At 51.6% G+C, this 17,709-nt stretch overlaps 1 protein-coding gene across 2 annotated transcripts in view; it reads right to left on the minus strand.

Moving 5' to 3' along the window:
- Nucleotides 1–17,709, minus strand: part of PHF2 (PHD finger protein 2) — a 94,579-nt gene that overhangs the window by 30,785 nt on the left and 46,085 nt on the right. For both annotated transcript variants that reach the window (XM_082655914.1, XM_082655913.1), the window contains exons 2-4: nucleotides 12,251–12,336; nucleotides 7,680–7,794; nucleotides 1,890–2,050 (exon numbers count right to left, since the gene is read on the minus strand). In XM_082655914.1, coding sequence (XP_082512040.1) covers nucleotides 1,890–2,050; nucleotides 7,680–7,794; nucleotides 12,251–12,336 — 362 coding nt within the window. The remainder of the gene's footprint in view (nucleotides 1–1,889; nucleotides 2,051–7,679; nucleotides 7,795–12,250; nucleotides 12,337–17,709) is intronic.

A 17,709-nucleotide genomic window follows, 5' to 3' on the forward strand; every position in this document is an offset into this window, starting at 1 on the left:
CTAGTAAGAACCTGCTGTATAAAAAAATAAATAAAATAAAATTCAAAAAAGAAAAAAAAAGCAAGATTCTCCAGGACTAACAACCCCATTTCTCCAACAAACCAAGGGAATGGAAAGGGGATGGGGGCTGTTACAGAAGAGACTGAAGGGACATCAAACCCAAATGTAGTGTGTGGTCTTGTTTAGATTCAGAGTCAAACATCCAAATATAAAAAGGTGTTCTTGAGGCAACTGGGGAGAATTTAGGTGGCCTTAGGTGATTTTAAGGAATTATTGTTAGTGTCGTAAAGTGCAAGATGGAACTGTGATTATATACTTATTTAAACTGTCTGTTAGCGCTGTGTACTGGAGTTTTCATGGGCGAAATGATGTATGTACCAGAGACTTGCCTTCAAATACTTGGGGGAGGGGGGAGTTGGGGAGACAGGAACACAGCCAAAAGCTGATGGGTTTTGTGACCAGTACTGGGTACATGAGGGTTCACTGCTTATTTCTCTCATTTTGTGTGTGTATGAAAAGTTGCATAATAAAAAAATTAAGAGGTGAAAGAAAGACATTTACAATGGAAACCTCTGGACCGTCTCCTCCCCTATTCAGTAAGCTGCTTCCCACTCCTGTAAGCACAACTGGTTGGGGGGTTGGGGGGAGGCAGGAACTGCGGCAGACCTGGCCCTGCCCTTTGCAGCTGGCTGAGCCTGGGGCCTGGATGACAGAGTTGTGAGCAGGACAACACTAGCTCCTATGCAGAAACAGCTTAGAAAAATGCCTGGCACCTGGTAGACACTCACTAGTTATTAACTGTTATTACAGGTGCTACAACATGGCAGAGACAGTCCTGGACTGTGGTCATTCCCAGACTGAAAACATGAGTCCCTTCTTCCTCCCTGCCACAAGCCAGCCAGGCTTGGGGCCTCCCCTGGTGGGCTTCGGCTCCAGAGAAGGCGTGTTTCCCACCCCGCCCCCTGTTCTCTGGAATGCCACTGGCTTCCTGTGTGGCTTGTACAGACGATCTCATTTAATCCTCACACCCATCTGCCCCCTGCCCCCCATTCATAAGCCTTAGAGATGCAGAGGGTCAAGAGCTCAGTGATGGAACAACTCGTCTGAGGGTTTCAGCACCTGTGCCCTCTCCTGCCCAGTGTGCGGCCAGAGCTGGCCTGGGCATTTGCCTTTTCAGGGTCTTTCCTCTCCCCTCTCCTCACTGGCCACCCAGGCATCCCTGTGAACACCCCAATCCCCAGCAACCATGAGGGCCTCAGAGCCACGGCTGTGAGGCCACCAGCCCTGCCAAGGTCACTGCAAGCACATGCTAGCCTCTCTGTGCCAGATGATGTCCCAGCACATACAAGCACTTCATCCACCCAGAGGTGTCCTGACCGAGGGTGTCCACAGCACCGGGAGCTGCCAGGGAACACAAGACAGGGCGCCAATAGCACTAGCTAGAACCCAAAGGGATCCAGAAGAGGAGGTAGTCCTGGGGCCATGGGACGGCGTGTCCAGGGCAGACAAGGGAGGTCAGCCCCCAGGTTGGCCCCAGCAGAGGCTGAGGAGGACATGGCACGAACATCAGGAACTGTGGACAACACAGCTGGGGCCCTCCCAGGCATGAGTATCATTAGCGCCCAACAGTACTATAGCTGGCAGAACCCAGGGGTCCCCACGAAGCCCCCATTTTGTGGGCAGAGTAACTGAGAAGGGAAGGGGCCTGGGTCCCACATCATTTGCTGGGGCATGGGGTCTCATTCTAAGAAGAGCACCCAGAACGGAACAAGGAGACCCAGAGTCACACTGGCTCACATGGCTCTGAGACACAGTCAGGGCCTAGGCAGCGTATACAGGGACTCCTGGCTCAGGGAGCCCATAACTCACTTGCAGGAGAGGGCACTTACCCACGTAGTTCTCGACGTCGCTGACATAGAAGGTGGGGGCTGGGACCGCCAGGCCCAGCCCATCTTTCTTGGGGACAAGGATGGGCTCGGTGAAGCCATGCTCTTCCATGTAGCCCAGCGTGAGCTGGTTGCCCGTCACGCGGGCCACCACGTCTTCCGCGCTGCAGGGAAATACAAGTCAGGGGTCACATCAAGCCCAGGTCCCAGCCTCCATGATAGGCCTGGACAGGGCCTCAGGGCTGCAGACACGGAGCCTGAGCTCCAGGCACACACCACCCATGCCCCAGAAGGAGGACCTGTCATGGTGCCACACTCAGTGGTCACAGGGCAGCCACAAGGTAGACATGACAGGGTCCCACACACTCATCACAGACAGGAACCTTGAGGTCCAGGAGGTCTGGGCACCTGTCCAGGGCCGTGGTGAGTAGAGAATGGGGACACACTGCACCCATCCCTCTTACTATGGCAGAGGGAGCCTCCAGACATGTGAGCGAGATCCCTCCCCCACCTCCCTTGCTCTCCACTCACCCTCCACTCGATAATATTCCTCTCAAGTGCTCAGAGATCAGACCCCTGCATGGGGGTAGGTCTAAGGACACAGCAGATGGAGATAAACCCCTTTACAGAGAGAACCTACCCCCTGGACAAGCCAAACACAGGACCCAGGGCTGGGCTGGGATGCTGTGGTCAGCAGCTCTCCTGCCTCCCTGTGTGTCGGATGCTGCACTGGGCGTCAGAGACCTGTGGGGCCCAGTTGGAAAGACCCCTGTGTGGTGACGCTGGAGAGGGGCTTTCATCAGATGAGCATGCAAGGCCATTAACCCACAGCTGAGAGCAGTGCTGTGGTGGAGACAGCAGGAAGCAGTGTCAGACTGGGCCTGTCGAAGCCTGGGGGAGCAGGAGTGAGAGGGGCAGGGCTCTGAGTAGAAGGAATGTACCAGCAAAGGCCTTGGAGGGAGGAGGATGTGGCAAGTGTGAGGAATAAGAAGGACCTGGGGGGCTGGGGGCAGGGGGGGGGGCAAGCACCCAAGTCGGTGAGGTGGTGGGCCAGGCCACCTCATGCCAAGAGCACTGGGGAGCCACTGGACAACTTGAGAAGGGCAGTGACGGTCAGAGATTCATCTGGCTGCTGTGCGGATGTACAGTGGATAGCAGCAGGACCAGGGTGGGGCAGGGCAACCACGGAGGAGGAGGCTCAGCATGCAGTGCCTGGACCAGAAGGTGACAGTGAGAGGGAGGTGGTGGACTCAGGAGATCAGATGGGGGTGGGAGAACAGGGGGAGGCAAAGGTGAATGGCCAAGGGACTGGCCTGAGTAACCAAGGGACCAGGGCCACTGACTGAGGCCTGGAGGTGGGGCAGGAATGGGGGTGGGGGCAGATCCAGAGCTGAGTTGGAACACACTTGTTGGGATTGGCCAGTGGATGCACCAGTTGGACAGACAGGTCAAGAGCTCAGAAGGACTAGTGGCTGCAGAAAGAAGTTGAGGAGCTGCTGGCCAAGGGACAATCTATGAGGCCAGGGAAAAAGATGGTGGGGATTGAGCAGAGTTCCCAGAATCCCTCAGGGAGAGTCGTCAGCAGGGAAGGAGGCCGGGCAGGGAAGGACAGCCAGCAGAGCATGGTGGCATGGTCTCTACAGAGGACAGGACTCAAGGAGAGGGGACTGCACCACTGCTACATGTTGACAAGGGTCAGTTAAGGTGAGGACTGAAGAGTGATCCTGGGGTTTGATACCATGGTGACAGAGTGTTAGGGATAAATCAGAAGGAGTGAGTGGAGGGTGAGGAAGAAGAAGTAGTGTGGTGGGCAACTGCTGTGAGAAGCTCTGGGAGTACTGGGACAGCACAGAGTCAGCTGTGGAAGCTACAAGCCAGAGGTAGAAGGTCGCCCTTGATAAACTGGAATCCCAAGCTCTTGTCTCACTAGTGAGAGTTCCAAATTCACACCCATGGATTGGGTCTGGAACTGTGAAACCCATGAGGACCCAGCAAGAGGCAAACACGAGGGCTTCCCTGGTGGCGCAGTGGTTGAGAGTCCGCCTGCCGATGCAGGGGACACAGGTTCGCGCCCCAGTCCAGGAAGATCCCACATGCCGTGGAGCGGCTGGGCCCGTGAGCCATGGCCGCTGAGCCTGCGCGTCCGGAGCCTGTGCTCCACAGCGGGAGAGGCCACAGCGGTAAGAGGCCCGCATACAGCAAAAAAAAAAAAAAAAAAAGAGGCAAACACGAAACCATCCTGTAGGGACACCTCAGAGCCCAGGGCAGACTGGCTGCCATGGGAATGATGCCCTCTGAAGATCACACCTCACAGAAGGAGGTGAACCCCCAGGAGGGAGAGCCAGCAGCCTCATCTGCCCAGAAGAGTAGATCCCAAGAACTGAGGATAATAGGATAATTGAAAAGGCCATTTTAAGACAAGTACATTAAACACATCCAAAGGGATAATGAGAGGATAAGGCAAAGAACAGAGAAGGAGGAAAAGAACAGGCAACACTAAAAAGGAATAGAAATTGTAGAAAAAAAAATATGATGATTGAAATTTTTTAAAACTCAGTAGATACATTAAATGGTAGCTGGCTGAAAAAAAACAGTGAATTTGATGAAAAGATCTGAAAAATAAGACAGAATGGGGAAGAAGTGTTATTAAAAGAGAAAACAGGACATTTTTCAGAATTGCGATAAAATATGACACCTCAAATTAAAGGCACTTACTGAGTCCTGAACAGGATAAATAAAAACAAATGCACATTAGAAGCACTGCAGTATACCTATAGTATATTAAAAATGAGAAAACAATCTCAAAAGTTTTCAGAGAAATAAACAGATTATTTACCAAAAATGAAAATGAAACAAAACAAAAACTCCAGTGGCTAGACTGATATCAGTAACAATAAATGTCAAAAGACAACAAAATAGTATTTCCAAAAAGTTCAAGGAAAATAACTTTTACTCTAGAATTTTAGATCCATTTTAGAAAATAGAATCATGCAAGAATAAAGACAAAATATTTTCAGACACAGAGAATATTTTTATAGGCCTTTTCTGAAGGAACTACTAACGGATAAAATTCAACAAGGAGGAAACCAAATCTAGAAGGAAGGAGTGGGATTCAAGAAATAATGGAAAACTGATCTACAGATTCCACACAATCCCTGTCAAAATACCAGCTGACTACTTTGCAGAAACTGACATGCTGAACTTGGAATGCTGAATGAAATACAAGGCACCCAGATAACCAAAACAGTCTTTAAAATGAAGAAAGTTGGAGGGTACTTCCCAATTTCAAACTTCACTACAAAGCTACAGTAATCAAGATTGTGTGGTACTGGCATAATATGAGACATAAGGATCAATGGAACAGAACTGAGGGTCCAGAAATAAACCCAAACATCTATGGTCAATTGTTTTTCATCAAGGGTACCAAGATAATTCAACGGCGAAAGAATAGGCATTTCAATAAATGGTGCATGGGAGAACTGGATACCCACATGCAACGGAATGAAGTTGGACCTTTACCTCACACCATATACAAAAATTAACTCAAAATGAGTTAAAGACATAAATATAAGAGCTAAAACTATAAAACTTTTAGAAGAAAACATAGGCATAAATCATCATGACCTTGAATTTGGCAATGGTTTGTTTTTGTCTAAAACAAAAGCAAAAGCAACAACAGAAAAAATAAATAAATTAGACTTAATCAAAATTTAAAACTTTTGTGCTTCAAAAGACACCAAGAAAGTGAAAAGACAACCCACAAAAGTGGAGAAAGTATTTGCACATCATATATCTGGTAAGGGACTTGTATCTAAAATACATAAAGAACTCTTACAATTCAATAATAAAAAGACAAAAAAAAAACTTTTAATGGGCAAACGACAAATGGCCAACAAGAACATGAAAAGATGCTCAACATCACTAGTCATCAGGGAAATGCAAATTAAAACCACAGTGAGAGACCACTTCACAACTACAGGATAGGTAGAATCAAGAAGTCAGATAAGGGACTTCCCTGGTGGTCCACCAGTAAAGAATCCGCCTTCCAACTCAGGGGGCGCGGGGTTTGATCCCTGGTCAGAGAGCTAAGATCCCACATGCTGCGGAGCAACTAAGCTGGCTCACCACAACTACTGAGCTCGCACGCCTCAACGAGAGAGAGAAAACCCACATGCCACAACTAGAGAAAAGCCCGCTAGAGAGAAGCCCACATGCCACAACTAGAAAGAAGCCCGTGCTTCTCAATGAAAGATCCTACATGCCTCAACAAAGATCCTGCATGCCTCAACAAAGATCCCACGTGCCGCAACTAAGACCCAACGCAGCCAAAAAAAAAAAAGTCAGATAATAACAAGTTCTGGTGAATTGAAACCTTCAGACGCTGCTGGTGGGAATGGAAAGTGATACAACCATTTTAGAAAACAGTCTGGCAGTTCCTCAAACAATTAAATATTGAGTTACTCCTAAAAAAAATGAAAATATATGTCCAAACAAAATATTTTACAAGAACATTTATAGTAGAATTCTTCACAGTAGCCCAAAATCAGAAATAACCCAAATGTCCATCAGCTGATGAATGGATAAACAAAATGTGGTCTATACATACAACGGAATATTATTCGGCCATAAAAAAAGAATGGAGCACTGACACTTGCTACACCCTGGATGAACCTTGAAGACATTATGCTAAGTGAAATAAGCCAGTCACAAAGGCCACATATTATACGATTTCATTTTGATGAAATGTTCAGAATAGGCAAAGCTACAGTGACAGAAAGCAGATTAGTGATAGGACTTTGGGGAGAAGTGGGGAGGAATGAGGATGATAAAGCTACAGGTTTTTTTTTGAGGTGATGGAAACATTCTAAAACTGACTGGTGGTGGTTCAGAGCTGTGAATACACTGTACTGTACTCTTTAAATGGATGGATTGTATGGTGTATGAACTATATCTCAATAAAGGTGGAAAAAAAGAAAATAAAAAAGAAGCCAGAGAGGAAAAATACCTTACCCACTGAGCAGCAAGGCTAAGAGTTACACTGAATTTCTCACCAGAAACCATGCACTCAAGTCGAGCATGGGATGAGACATTTAAAGTGTTAAAAGAAAAAACCCACCAACTTAGAATTCTGTGTCCATCAAATTATCCTTCAAAAGTGAAGAAGAAGTAAAGACTTTGTAAAGACTTTGTCAGACAAACAGAAACTGTCTTCCAGCTGTGAAGGGACAAGGGTGTTCCAGAGCAGCTGTCTGTACAACCTCACGTCCATGCAGTCACGGTGCCCCCCTCACCAGAAACCATTTCCTGTGGCCCTGATCCTGCTCTCTGCCCTCGGTCCTCATATAGGACAAGGCTGCGCAGGGGGAGGGTGTGCTCTAAGAAGACCTAGGGACACCCCACCAGGCCATGGACACAGAGGAAAGCCCACAGCCATTTGACACCAGGACCTGCCACCTCCAGAGGATGGTCTCAGGCTGGACGCCAGCCCCCACTCCTGGTCCATAAAATGGGGACGGTAGCCTCTCTCTCAGGAAGGTTCCATGGGAAGGCCCATACCAGGTGGGGGAGGTAGGTCCCTTCCCTCCCGGGCTGTGAAGAGGGTCCCCATAAACTGTCCTCGGAGGTGCTGAGAAGGGAGAGATCAGCCCCCATGCCGGGAGCACCTGGAATTTCGGGGACTGTGCTGCTCCCCCAGAGGGAAACCCATGGCCCTGGAGCCCTAGTGGTGGGGTACGTATCCAGACCTCGGAGGGAGCAGGCAGTCTGGAGAGGAAAAGGCTGCCACCTGCTCACCTGGGAAAGGTCCGACTCCGCAACTCCTTGATGAAGAGCTGGCTGCCATTCTGCACGGGCTTCACTTCGGGAGTCTGCCCCGGGCCATGTTTGTGCCAGGTTCGCTTCTTTTTCACTGTGGGGGAACAAGAGGCAGGTCATCACCCACAGCCCCCTCCCCTTGCCTCCAGGGACCCGGCCGGGAGGGCAGCCACCGTGAATGCCGCAAGACTCAGACCCCTCAGAGGCAAAGAACTTGGGGTTCCCTGTCCCTGGCCCACCCCGCCTCCCCTGCCTCTCAGGACCCCAAGTTGTCACATGGTCAGGAGCCCCCACCCTCCACATCCTTGAGTCACAGCCCCCACCTCACCTCCCGACCTGCCAGCTCAGACGATGTACCCGAAAGCTGGGGCCTTCCTGGGACCCCATGTCACTCAGCACTCAGTCTGCTGAGAACTCGTCAGAGGCACCTCCTGAGAAGGTCCCACTAAGGCTCACTATTCAGGACCCCTCCCACCTGGCCTCCCCTCAGATTTGCCCTCAAACAGCACCAACCCTGTCCTTCCCTGCTGGGACCTTTGCTGCCATGACAGACCACAACTCACAGGCAGGGCAGGCCAGCGTCACCTGCTGTGCCCTCTGCCCTCCCCACCCCCTGCCCACTCCCTCAGGCTGTCCTATTGTCACACATGCTCCAAGGGCACTGGACACACCCACCTTGGACTTTTTACAAGTGAGCATACACACCTGTCCCTACTGGGCTGTGACACATGTGTGCACACACATTCACATGCATGCGCACCCACACACAAGCACACATGCCCCTACTGGACTGGGACAGGCACGTACACACTAGCACACACATACACACACACACACGCAAGCACAAACGCGCACACGCATACACACTAACGTTTGCCCCTACTGGACTTGGAGCCCCCAGAGGGAAGGAAGCTATTTCCTTGATACCCTTGCCCCCATTCAGGGCAGCCACAGATAACTCGGTGAGTGAAGATGGGCCAGGCATGGAGACCATCCCTGGGGGCTGCCTGGAAGGGTTTGAAACAGGCTGTGATGAGACTGGAGGTGAGGGAGACCTGGTGGGGCCCTCAGGGTGCCTGTCCTTCACAGACGGGGACAGGGTGGGGGCTGCAGTCCTCCTGCATCCCGGTGGTTGTGGGGATGAAGGGAGCTGACAACTGCCCCTGAGTAGGACCTGCCTAAAGCAAGAAGGGGAAAGCGCTAGGTGGGTGGTGGCTGAGCTGACCTCTGTTCCAAACTGCCACCCCTTCCCCGTCTCATCAAGTCATAGCTCCTTGAGACTGTCTCCTACAACAGGTGATATTTACATCATGCTTGGTCTCCAAGACCAAGGTGTGAGTGGATACTATGGAAATCTGTCAAGATCCTACGAAGGGAGGTCTGGAGCTGGAACTTCTGGTGGCAGCACCAGGCAGACAGGAGATCCAAAGGGATCCAACTATCTTGTAGTCATGTGACCCTAGGCAAGTTACTAGGTATCTCTGTGCTTCACCATTAATGCTAGTCCTGGCTTCCCAGGCTCCTCGTGAGCATGGAGTGCCCTGTGTCAGAAGGCCATGTGGGGAAACCAAGTCTTGGAGGGGGCATGCAGCCCAGCGATAGCAGACATGCAGGGGAGCAGTGGGCAGCAGGAGAGAGAAGCAGCATCTCCACTGCCTGCCAGGAGCTGGGCCTGAGAAGTGCATGCTGACCAGGGGCCAGTGGCAGTCCTGGGCCACCTGGGCTTCCCAGGCCCTCACTCGGGACTGGGCAGCTCCAAGAACCTCGTGGAGAGGCTGGAATACACCTGATACTGTGGCTGGAGCGGGTATGCTGGGACCACAGCCAAAGATGAAGCTGTGAGGCAGGGTCTGAGCTCCATGGGGCTACCCTTGAACCCCTCTGCAGCCCTGGCTGGTGGGCTCCCTCCCTCCCCAGGTCCCATGACCCTCCTAAGCCCAGAGGCTGAGACTTCTCCTGCCTATGGTGGCCCAAGGCACCCTCTGACAAGGTGCCCAGGAGACAGCAGGAAGCTGGTGGGTCTCAGTGGGCCCCCCGGGTTATGGGGGCAAGAGGTGTCCCTAAGGCAATCAGCACCAGAGCCCGGCCCACCGTCCTAAGCGTGGTTCATCCCACCAGGAAGATGTGACAGCTACACCCGCCTCAGCAGGAGGAAAGTAAGAAATTAGTAAGTAACCTCTTAAGCAGTCATAGCGCTAACAAGAGGCAACACCAGGATTCAGAACCCCTTTAAGGGCCATGTCACCCGCTTCCCGTGAGCCTTCGTGTCAGTAAGGATACCTTGCCGAGTTCCCACAGGGACTCCTGGGTCTCACTCTAAATTTGTGAATTGCGTAAACCTGTGGGCCTGAGGGTCACAGACCAAAATCAGTCCAAGGGACAGGTGGCAACAGCGTGGGGAGAGAACCCCGAGATCTGGTAAGACACGCAAAGCTAGAGGGATATGGCCTCAGGCCCAGCTCACCCTGGGAACTCCGCCTCCATCCCATCACGGTGCTCCATTCCCCAACTCTATCCTGTTCTGGTCCTCCCCCTGCCATCCCCACCTCACTGTGCCCGTCACAAACCTCACCCAGGCCAGGGCAAGGAAAGGAGGCAGGCTCATGGGCTTAGGTGGCCCCCAGGGGGCACAGGGTCATCGAGGGGCCTTACTGTGGAAGGTGTGACTGGAATCCAAGCAGAAAAAACCAATCAGTGTGTCACAGACAGGCTCTGGTCAGGGCACACACATGTAAAATAAAGGGTGATGGGCAATCTAGGAGTGCACACTGGCGGAAGATGCTAAAATCAGTGCCTTCGTCCCTGATGGGCACACGGGCCTCAATAACAACAAGAAGTCTGGTTCACAGAATTTACAAATCACATATGCACGCACACACGCGTGCACACATGCAAGACACACATACACACACACAGCCAAGGAGGGGCTGCCAGGTCCTGCCAGGCTGAAGTCCCACACTGTCTGCTGATCTAGAACAGCGCTCACAGAGGTGGCCCTGCCCCCCACCCTCCCTGAGCACCTCCCAGGGTAGCGCCTACCCAGGCACTCAGCTCTATATGGTAGGGGGTTGTCTCCCGGCCCCAGCCCTGATCAGCCCCCCACTCCACACCCAGGGCCACGAGATGCAGGACCTGGGTCCACACCCTGTTTGTCTCTCCCAGGCCCTGAGCTTTCCTGGAGGTTCATGAGGCGCCAGAAATTCAGGTTAAGCCACGGGGTGACAGTCATCCTCCTGTATCTGCTGCAAAGCAGTTACCAGGAGGATCGGGTCGTTTAGGGGAGTTGTGTTGTGAGCATCAGTGCTGCCAACTTCTAGGGGTATGAGGGTAAGTCAGGAACTTGAGAATCTTCATGCCTAGGAAGTTCAGAAGCCACCAGGCCTTTTCTTCTTCATCTTCTCATGCATTTACCTCATGCCCACATGCGCTGGAGGGCAGAGCACAAGAGCCGAAATGAATACAGCTCCCATGGTCACCTAGTGATGATGGGGCACAGGCCAGGCACAAAGAGAGGCCCAAGAAAAGTCAAGGAGAGGTGAGACCCCACTTCACCCAGCTTCCTAAGGGGCTGGGCTGGGCTCCCTTGGCTGGCCACGACTCACAGAACAGGGGTGCTGGAGGTGGGCTTTCACCCTGTGCTGGTGTCCTCCCTCTATGCCCACTGGATCCACAGGACTCGCTCCACAAGGACTACAGGGGTCCAGCCCCAGAAGGTCATGGCACTTCCCCCACACAGACCCGGCCTTAGAACTTGCCTCCCAGCCATGATGTGGGCCACCCTGGATGAGCCTGTGCCTTGGGGAGCCCCCACTGGGCCTCCCACGCCCCCAGAGGGCCAGATGGAAGGGGAGGAGGATAAAGTCCTTGTAATGCACAAATAGTTTGAGAAAGAGAATTCTTTTGCATTTCAAAAATACAAAATTCCTTGGCTGTATACTTCAATTAAAAAAAAAAACAACTATTATTTTTCCTCCCTGTACTCTCACTTATTAATAATGTAGAACTGACAGGAAATAAAATGTTTTTCATTGCTGGAAAAAAAAAAGAGAGAGAAAGGTGAACACCTAAGATTCCATGCAGGGGGTGCTAGAGAAGGGAAGGAGAGCAAATCTGCAACAATGCACATTCCTGGACCCCTGCAGAGAGATGGCCAGCTGGGCAGAGCTGGGCAGGGCTGGGATGGATGGTCCCTTGGACATTTCCCAGCCTATGTACCCATCTCAGGTTGCCTGGTCACTGCAAATGCTGGACTTTGCAACCCCTGCCCAGGCCTTTGAAGGCTGGTGGGCTCTTTGCAAAGGCCGTGAGGGGCCCCAGCTGCATGTGCAGGCAGGAGATGACCAGGAGGGGCCACAGTGGGCCCAGCAAGGCCATGAGGGGCAATAAATGAGGCAGGAGGTGGTTCCTAGATACCAGAGTCCTCTGGCTGCAACTACACAGGGCGGTTCACGTCAGCAAGGTGGGGTCCAGTTGGGGTTGGGGTCAAGGCCAAGCAGAGACCCTGCTCCCATTGTCAGATCCGAGGAGCAGCAGCATGGTGCTATACTTACGGGTGGACTTCCCATGGGTTTTCTCACAGTTTGGGCAGTGGTATATGTCGATGTCTGGGGCCTCCTCCTCTTCCACTCCAACACAGCTGAAACGAAGGAGAAACAGACATCATTAACAGCAGTCAGCTGGCTCCTCAAGAGCTTCCCCTGCAAAGATCTGCAGCACCTCCCACTCACTTTTCAAGAGGAAGGGCAGGGTAGCATGACGGCAGCTGGGGCAGAGTGTGTGTGGGGACAGTGGCCCACATGGATGGGATGGGAGACTCGAAGTGGAGAGGGAGGGTCAAGGAAGACCTCACCATATGTGACTGGGAAAGGCAGAGGGAACCAGCCATCCTTTGGGCCTGCCTCCATGAGGGCCGTTACTGCCCTGTCCCCACAGAGCCCAGGGAGGTTGAGGCCGGGGGGTGGGGGGTGGGGGGGGCGTGTCTCAGAGCCAGGGCACCCCCACCATTTCACCATAGGCAGTTTGCAGCCATAGGCAGGGCCCCTCCGGACCCCGTGAAGGGGACGGCTTTAAGTCACCTTCCCCAGGGAGCTGTACCATGGTGCTGGAACAGCTGGATATCAAAACGGTGACGTTGAACCCCTACCTCACACCATATACAAAAAATTAACTGAAGATGGATTAACAATCTAAATATAAGAGCTAAAACTATAACACCCTTAGAAGAAAACACAGGCGTGAATCTTCATGACCTTGGATTTGGGCATGGATTCCTAGAAATGACACCAAAAGCACAAGAAACAAAAGGAAAAAGACATAAATTAGACATCATCAAACTTTAAAACTTTTCTGCATTAAAGGACACTATCGAGAAAGTGAAAAGGCACTATGCAGAATGGGAGAAAATATTTGCAAATCATATTACCTGATAAGGGTCTATCATGCAGAATGCATAAAGAACTTTACAAAACAACAAAAAGACAAATCAATTTAAAAATGGTCAAAGGATCTGAACAGACATTTCTCCAAAGAAGAAATACAAATGGCCAAGACGCTCATGAAGAGAAGCTCAACACCCTTAAGTCATCTGGATGCCACTGAAATGCAAATCAAAACCATGAGATACCACTATACACTCACTCGGGTGGCTATAATTTTAAAAAGAAAAAAACAAACAGGAAACTAGCAAGTGCTGGTGAAGATGTGGAGAAATTAGAACCCTCTCACGTTCATGGTGGGAACATAAAATGGTACATTTTCTATGCAAAACAGTATGGTGGTTCCTCAAAAAGTTAAACAGAAAATTATAATATGACCTGGCAATTCCACTCCAAGGTATAGACCCACAAAGAACTAAGAAGAGTTTCTCAAACAAATCCTTGTATACAAATGTTAACAGCAGCATTAGTCACAATAGCCAAAAGATGGAAGCAACCCAAATGTCTGTCAACTGATGAATGGCTGAACAAATTGCAGTGCCGCCATACAATGGAGTAGTATTCAGCCTTAAAAAGGAATGAAGTGCTGATGCACACTACAACAAGGATGAGCCTCAAAAGCATTGTGCTGAGTGAAGGAAACCAGACACAGAAGGCCGCATATTGTGATTCCATTTACATGATCATGCCCAGAATAGGTAAATGCAGAGAGACAGAGGCCGACTGGCAGCACCAGAGGGTGGGGGCAGAGGGGAATGGGGAGTGACTGTTTAGTGCACACAGAGTTTCCTTTTGGTGTGAAAATGTTCTGGAACTAGATAGAGGTGATGGTTGCACAACACTGTGAATGTATTAAATGCCACCAAACTGTTCGCTTTAAAATGGTTAATTTTATGTTATGTGAATTTTATCTCAAAAAAGAAAGAGAAAAGAACCTGGTGGCCCTGTGAGAGTGACACCACCCATCATCACTAAGGCTGGCTGAGTGCTGACTCTGCATCTGGTAGCATCAAGAACTCTACATTCATTTTTTTGCAACAACCTTGCGGTAATTGGGATAATTATCATTAGCCCTATTGTACAATGAGGAAACTGAGGCACGAGAGGTTAGCTATCTGCCCACACCCAAAGGTCTCCTCACCGTTCAGAGGGACAGTTCTCCCCCCACCCTCAGCCACTGGCCCAGGAGGAGCACTCAGCAGACAAGACCCTCTGCAGGCCACCAACGCCCCAGGGTCCCTGGGCAGGACACTGCCTGCCACAGCTGCCGCAGTCCGACAGCCCTGGGAACAGAGCCTGAAGCCCAGAAAGACCTTGGCAAGTGTTTTTTGAAAACATAAAGTTCGGTCTTCACTTCAGAACGTAAACGGTAATAAAGTGAAAGAAATCTAGAGTCAGATGTAAAAGACAAAGCCATCAAAATCAGAACATGAGGGCACATTTGCTCTCATGACGCAAAGTGACTTTCTAAACAAACAAACAAACAAAAAAGAAAATGGAAAGGAAAACGGAGAGGACACTGATGGATTGAAACAGTGCTCCAAATCATGAAAACAAACTTCAAAGTGCTATGAAAAGTATGTACAGCAAATATAGCAAAGTTTTTCTACTCTTCCTCCATGAACTATATATACTGTGGGGATCTCCCAACAGAACAGGGCAGAGCCAGGAACAGAACAGGCACATGCTACAGCTGTGTGAGAAGGATACCCAACCTCACTAACCACCCATGAAAGGCAAGCTAAAATCACAATACATATCATTTTCAACTGACAAATTAACCAAAACCGAACACATTAAACTGGTAGCATGCCACATTGGCAAAGGCACAGTGAGGACAGTAAACACAGCCAGATCTTCCCAGCCCCCAGGCATGGGGCACTGCCTGGAGGCTGGGGCAGCAGAGGACAGCTTCTCTCCACCCAGGAGGAGGAAGAGCTGGCTCACCTGAACCCCCACCCCCTCCCCAGGGCTAGCCCACCAGGCCTGACCCTCTGCTCCTTCCCTACCAGTCTTCTCCAAGCCCCTGCCTTCCAGAGTCAGGCTACAGAAGGGTCCTGTGCCTTGGGTCGCCTCTGCATGGCAGGCCCCGAGCTGGCTGTCCTCAGTTTGCTCATCCATAAAGTGGGCTCATGATACCAGCGATCACACCAGGGTGAAGATGGCTCAAACCCAGCAACTGTAGAACTGGGCACACAGTGAGCCCCCATCACCCATACCCACCAGAAGCCATGGACTGAGACAAAGGCAGAGCCCTGCAACTGCTCAGGATTGGCCAGGTCCAGAGACTGGACCCAGAAGTTACACCCCACGTCCACACCTGGAGTCCTGTGAAAATTAATAAACAGACCCTCATTTAAAATGGAGTCAGGAGGCCATAAGGGAGAGCTCTTACACCCTATCACTCAGTGTCAGTTATAGACCCAGAGGAAGAGTCTACACCTTTGTATCTCCAACAGGAAGAATGTTACTACTTTACTACCCAGAAGGAGGAAGAATTTCTCCTCGCCTGGCAACAGCCCAGCCAACCAAAGGCTGTCACACTTAGCCAATGAAAGCCACTATATTTCGAACTCCCAGTTTCCTCCAATGGACTCTTGTTTTACAACAGCTCCTCCCAACTCTCCCTTCTCCTCTATAAAAGAATGTTACTCTCCTTTGTTCCCTGGACTTTCCTGTGGCTTGCCAGAGATTGCATGTCCCAAATTGCAGTTCTTTGCGGTGCCTGAATAAACCCATTTTGCTGGTAAAACAGCTGGCTGTGTTATGATTTTAGGTCAACAGCGCATACTGCACGTCCACACTGGACAGGGGCTCCAGGCTATCTTCTCACTGGCAGCCCCTGGAGCTCACAAACACTGAGGATGGCCGACCTCCCCTGATGGGTCTGCCTCTGTCCCATGGCCCGGTGTGAACCCCTGCCTGCCCAGGTCCCAGGGGCCCCAGGGACAAACAAGGAGGCTGCAGCAGGTTCTGCTGCAAGGCCTCTATGTGCCGGCACTGACCCTACAGGTGGGCAGGATGTCTGAGGTCAGATGACACAGACTTAGGGCCCTTTCAGGAGGTCGGGAGTCAGGTGCACCTTGGAAGGTCCAAGGGGCTTCTCTGATGGAGGCTCCAGGTCAATCAAAAGGAAGGAAACCAATGTGCCTTAAAATACAAAACCCCACTTGGCGTTCCTCAGGCCTAGTTACTGGGACTGGCTCCCCCAAACACTACCTGCTGGTCCCACACATCCCTGAAGCCTCATCATGCTCTGGAAAGCCCACGGCAGGGGCCCCTATGACAGGTGTGGAAGCTGAGACACGGGAGTCACGACCATGTGCACTGTGCATGACACCCCAACTCCACCCCTGGGGGTCTTTAGAACACCACCACCTGGTGGGCTCAGGTCTCACCTGGGCCAGGATGGGTCTGGCTGTTTGCTATGTTGTGCAGGAAGGCCCCGGGACTGAAAGAGAAAGTGAGAAGCAGGGAAGGTGGGTTCTGTTCTGCTGGGAACACCTTAGAGCTACCCCTCACCTAGGAGGGGCAGACAGGCCACCCACCCCATGGAGACCACTGCTGGCTCACAACAAGAGCTGGGCACCCAAGGACTGCCCTGATGGACGTGGGGGGCTCAGCACACCCAGCCTGCTAGTCCTCCTGTGTCTACAGCAAGGCACCCAAGAGCCTCACCTGTCCCCTGCCCCCTGCCCCTTGTAGGACTGCAACAGACGAAAGCTCTATGAGGATACAATGAGCTTCTTGGTGGAAGGTGGGCATCACTCTCCTGGGAAGCAGGCACTAGAGCCTGCCATACACTCCAGGCCCAAGCAGGGGCTCGAAGTTACCTGCAAATGGTCCAAGGGAGAAAGGAGGATGAGGGGCATCACCTGCAAGCTGGGCCCTGGACATGTCTGGGCCCAGCTGCATCCGTGTCCCCAAGATCATCACAACTGCACAAGGTAGCCCCAGCTGCAGCCTGGGAGGGTCAGCCAGGCCTTGGGCTGGGCTGGCCAGGTGAGCACACTGTGGTGACTGGGGGAGGGCATAAGGGTAAGAGGGAGAGGGGTAGAGGCAGGGAGAGAGAGTGGGGGAGGTAACTCAGGGCACAGGGGAAAAGACCAGCAGCTGGGAGAGGTGTTGTGGGGCCAAGGCAGGGGAGCCCTACACAAACCTCGAGGCTAGATGGGGACAGAATCACCCAGGACATCAGTTCTGAAACAGAGCTCCAACTGCGACAGCCCTGACACCTTGGAGAAAAGACGCATTCAGCCAGATAATTGTGGCGTTTGTCCTTTTTAACTCTGGTGAGAGCAGCAGTCCCCCAAGCACCCCATAGGCCACATGGCTTCCTAAAGGACAGAAGCTTCAGGGGCCAAATCCAGCCTGCCCAGCCCCAGTGCCCAGGATGGAAAGCCGTGGCCCACCCAGGGGGTGGGCAGCAGGCAGAAGCACAGGCTGCCAGGGCCACCTAAGACATCAACACGGATCCTGCTGACCCCGCTTTCCCTCCCTTGGAGAGAACCCAGGTCACTGGCACCCAGGACTCCAGGTGCCTAGGAGAAGACTCAAATGAATGAGTGATGTTT

The sequence above is a fragment of the Grampus griseus genome (genome assembly GCF_964374135.1).
Source record: "Grampus griseus genome assembly, chromosome: 6".
Lineage (NCBI taxonomy): Eukaryota > Metazoa > Chordata > Mammalia > Artiodactyla > Delphinidae > Grampus > Grampus griseus.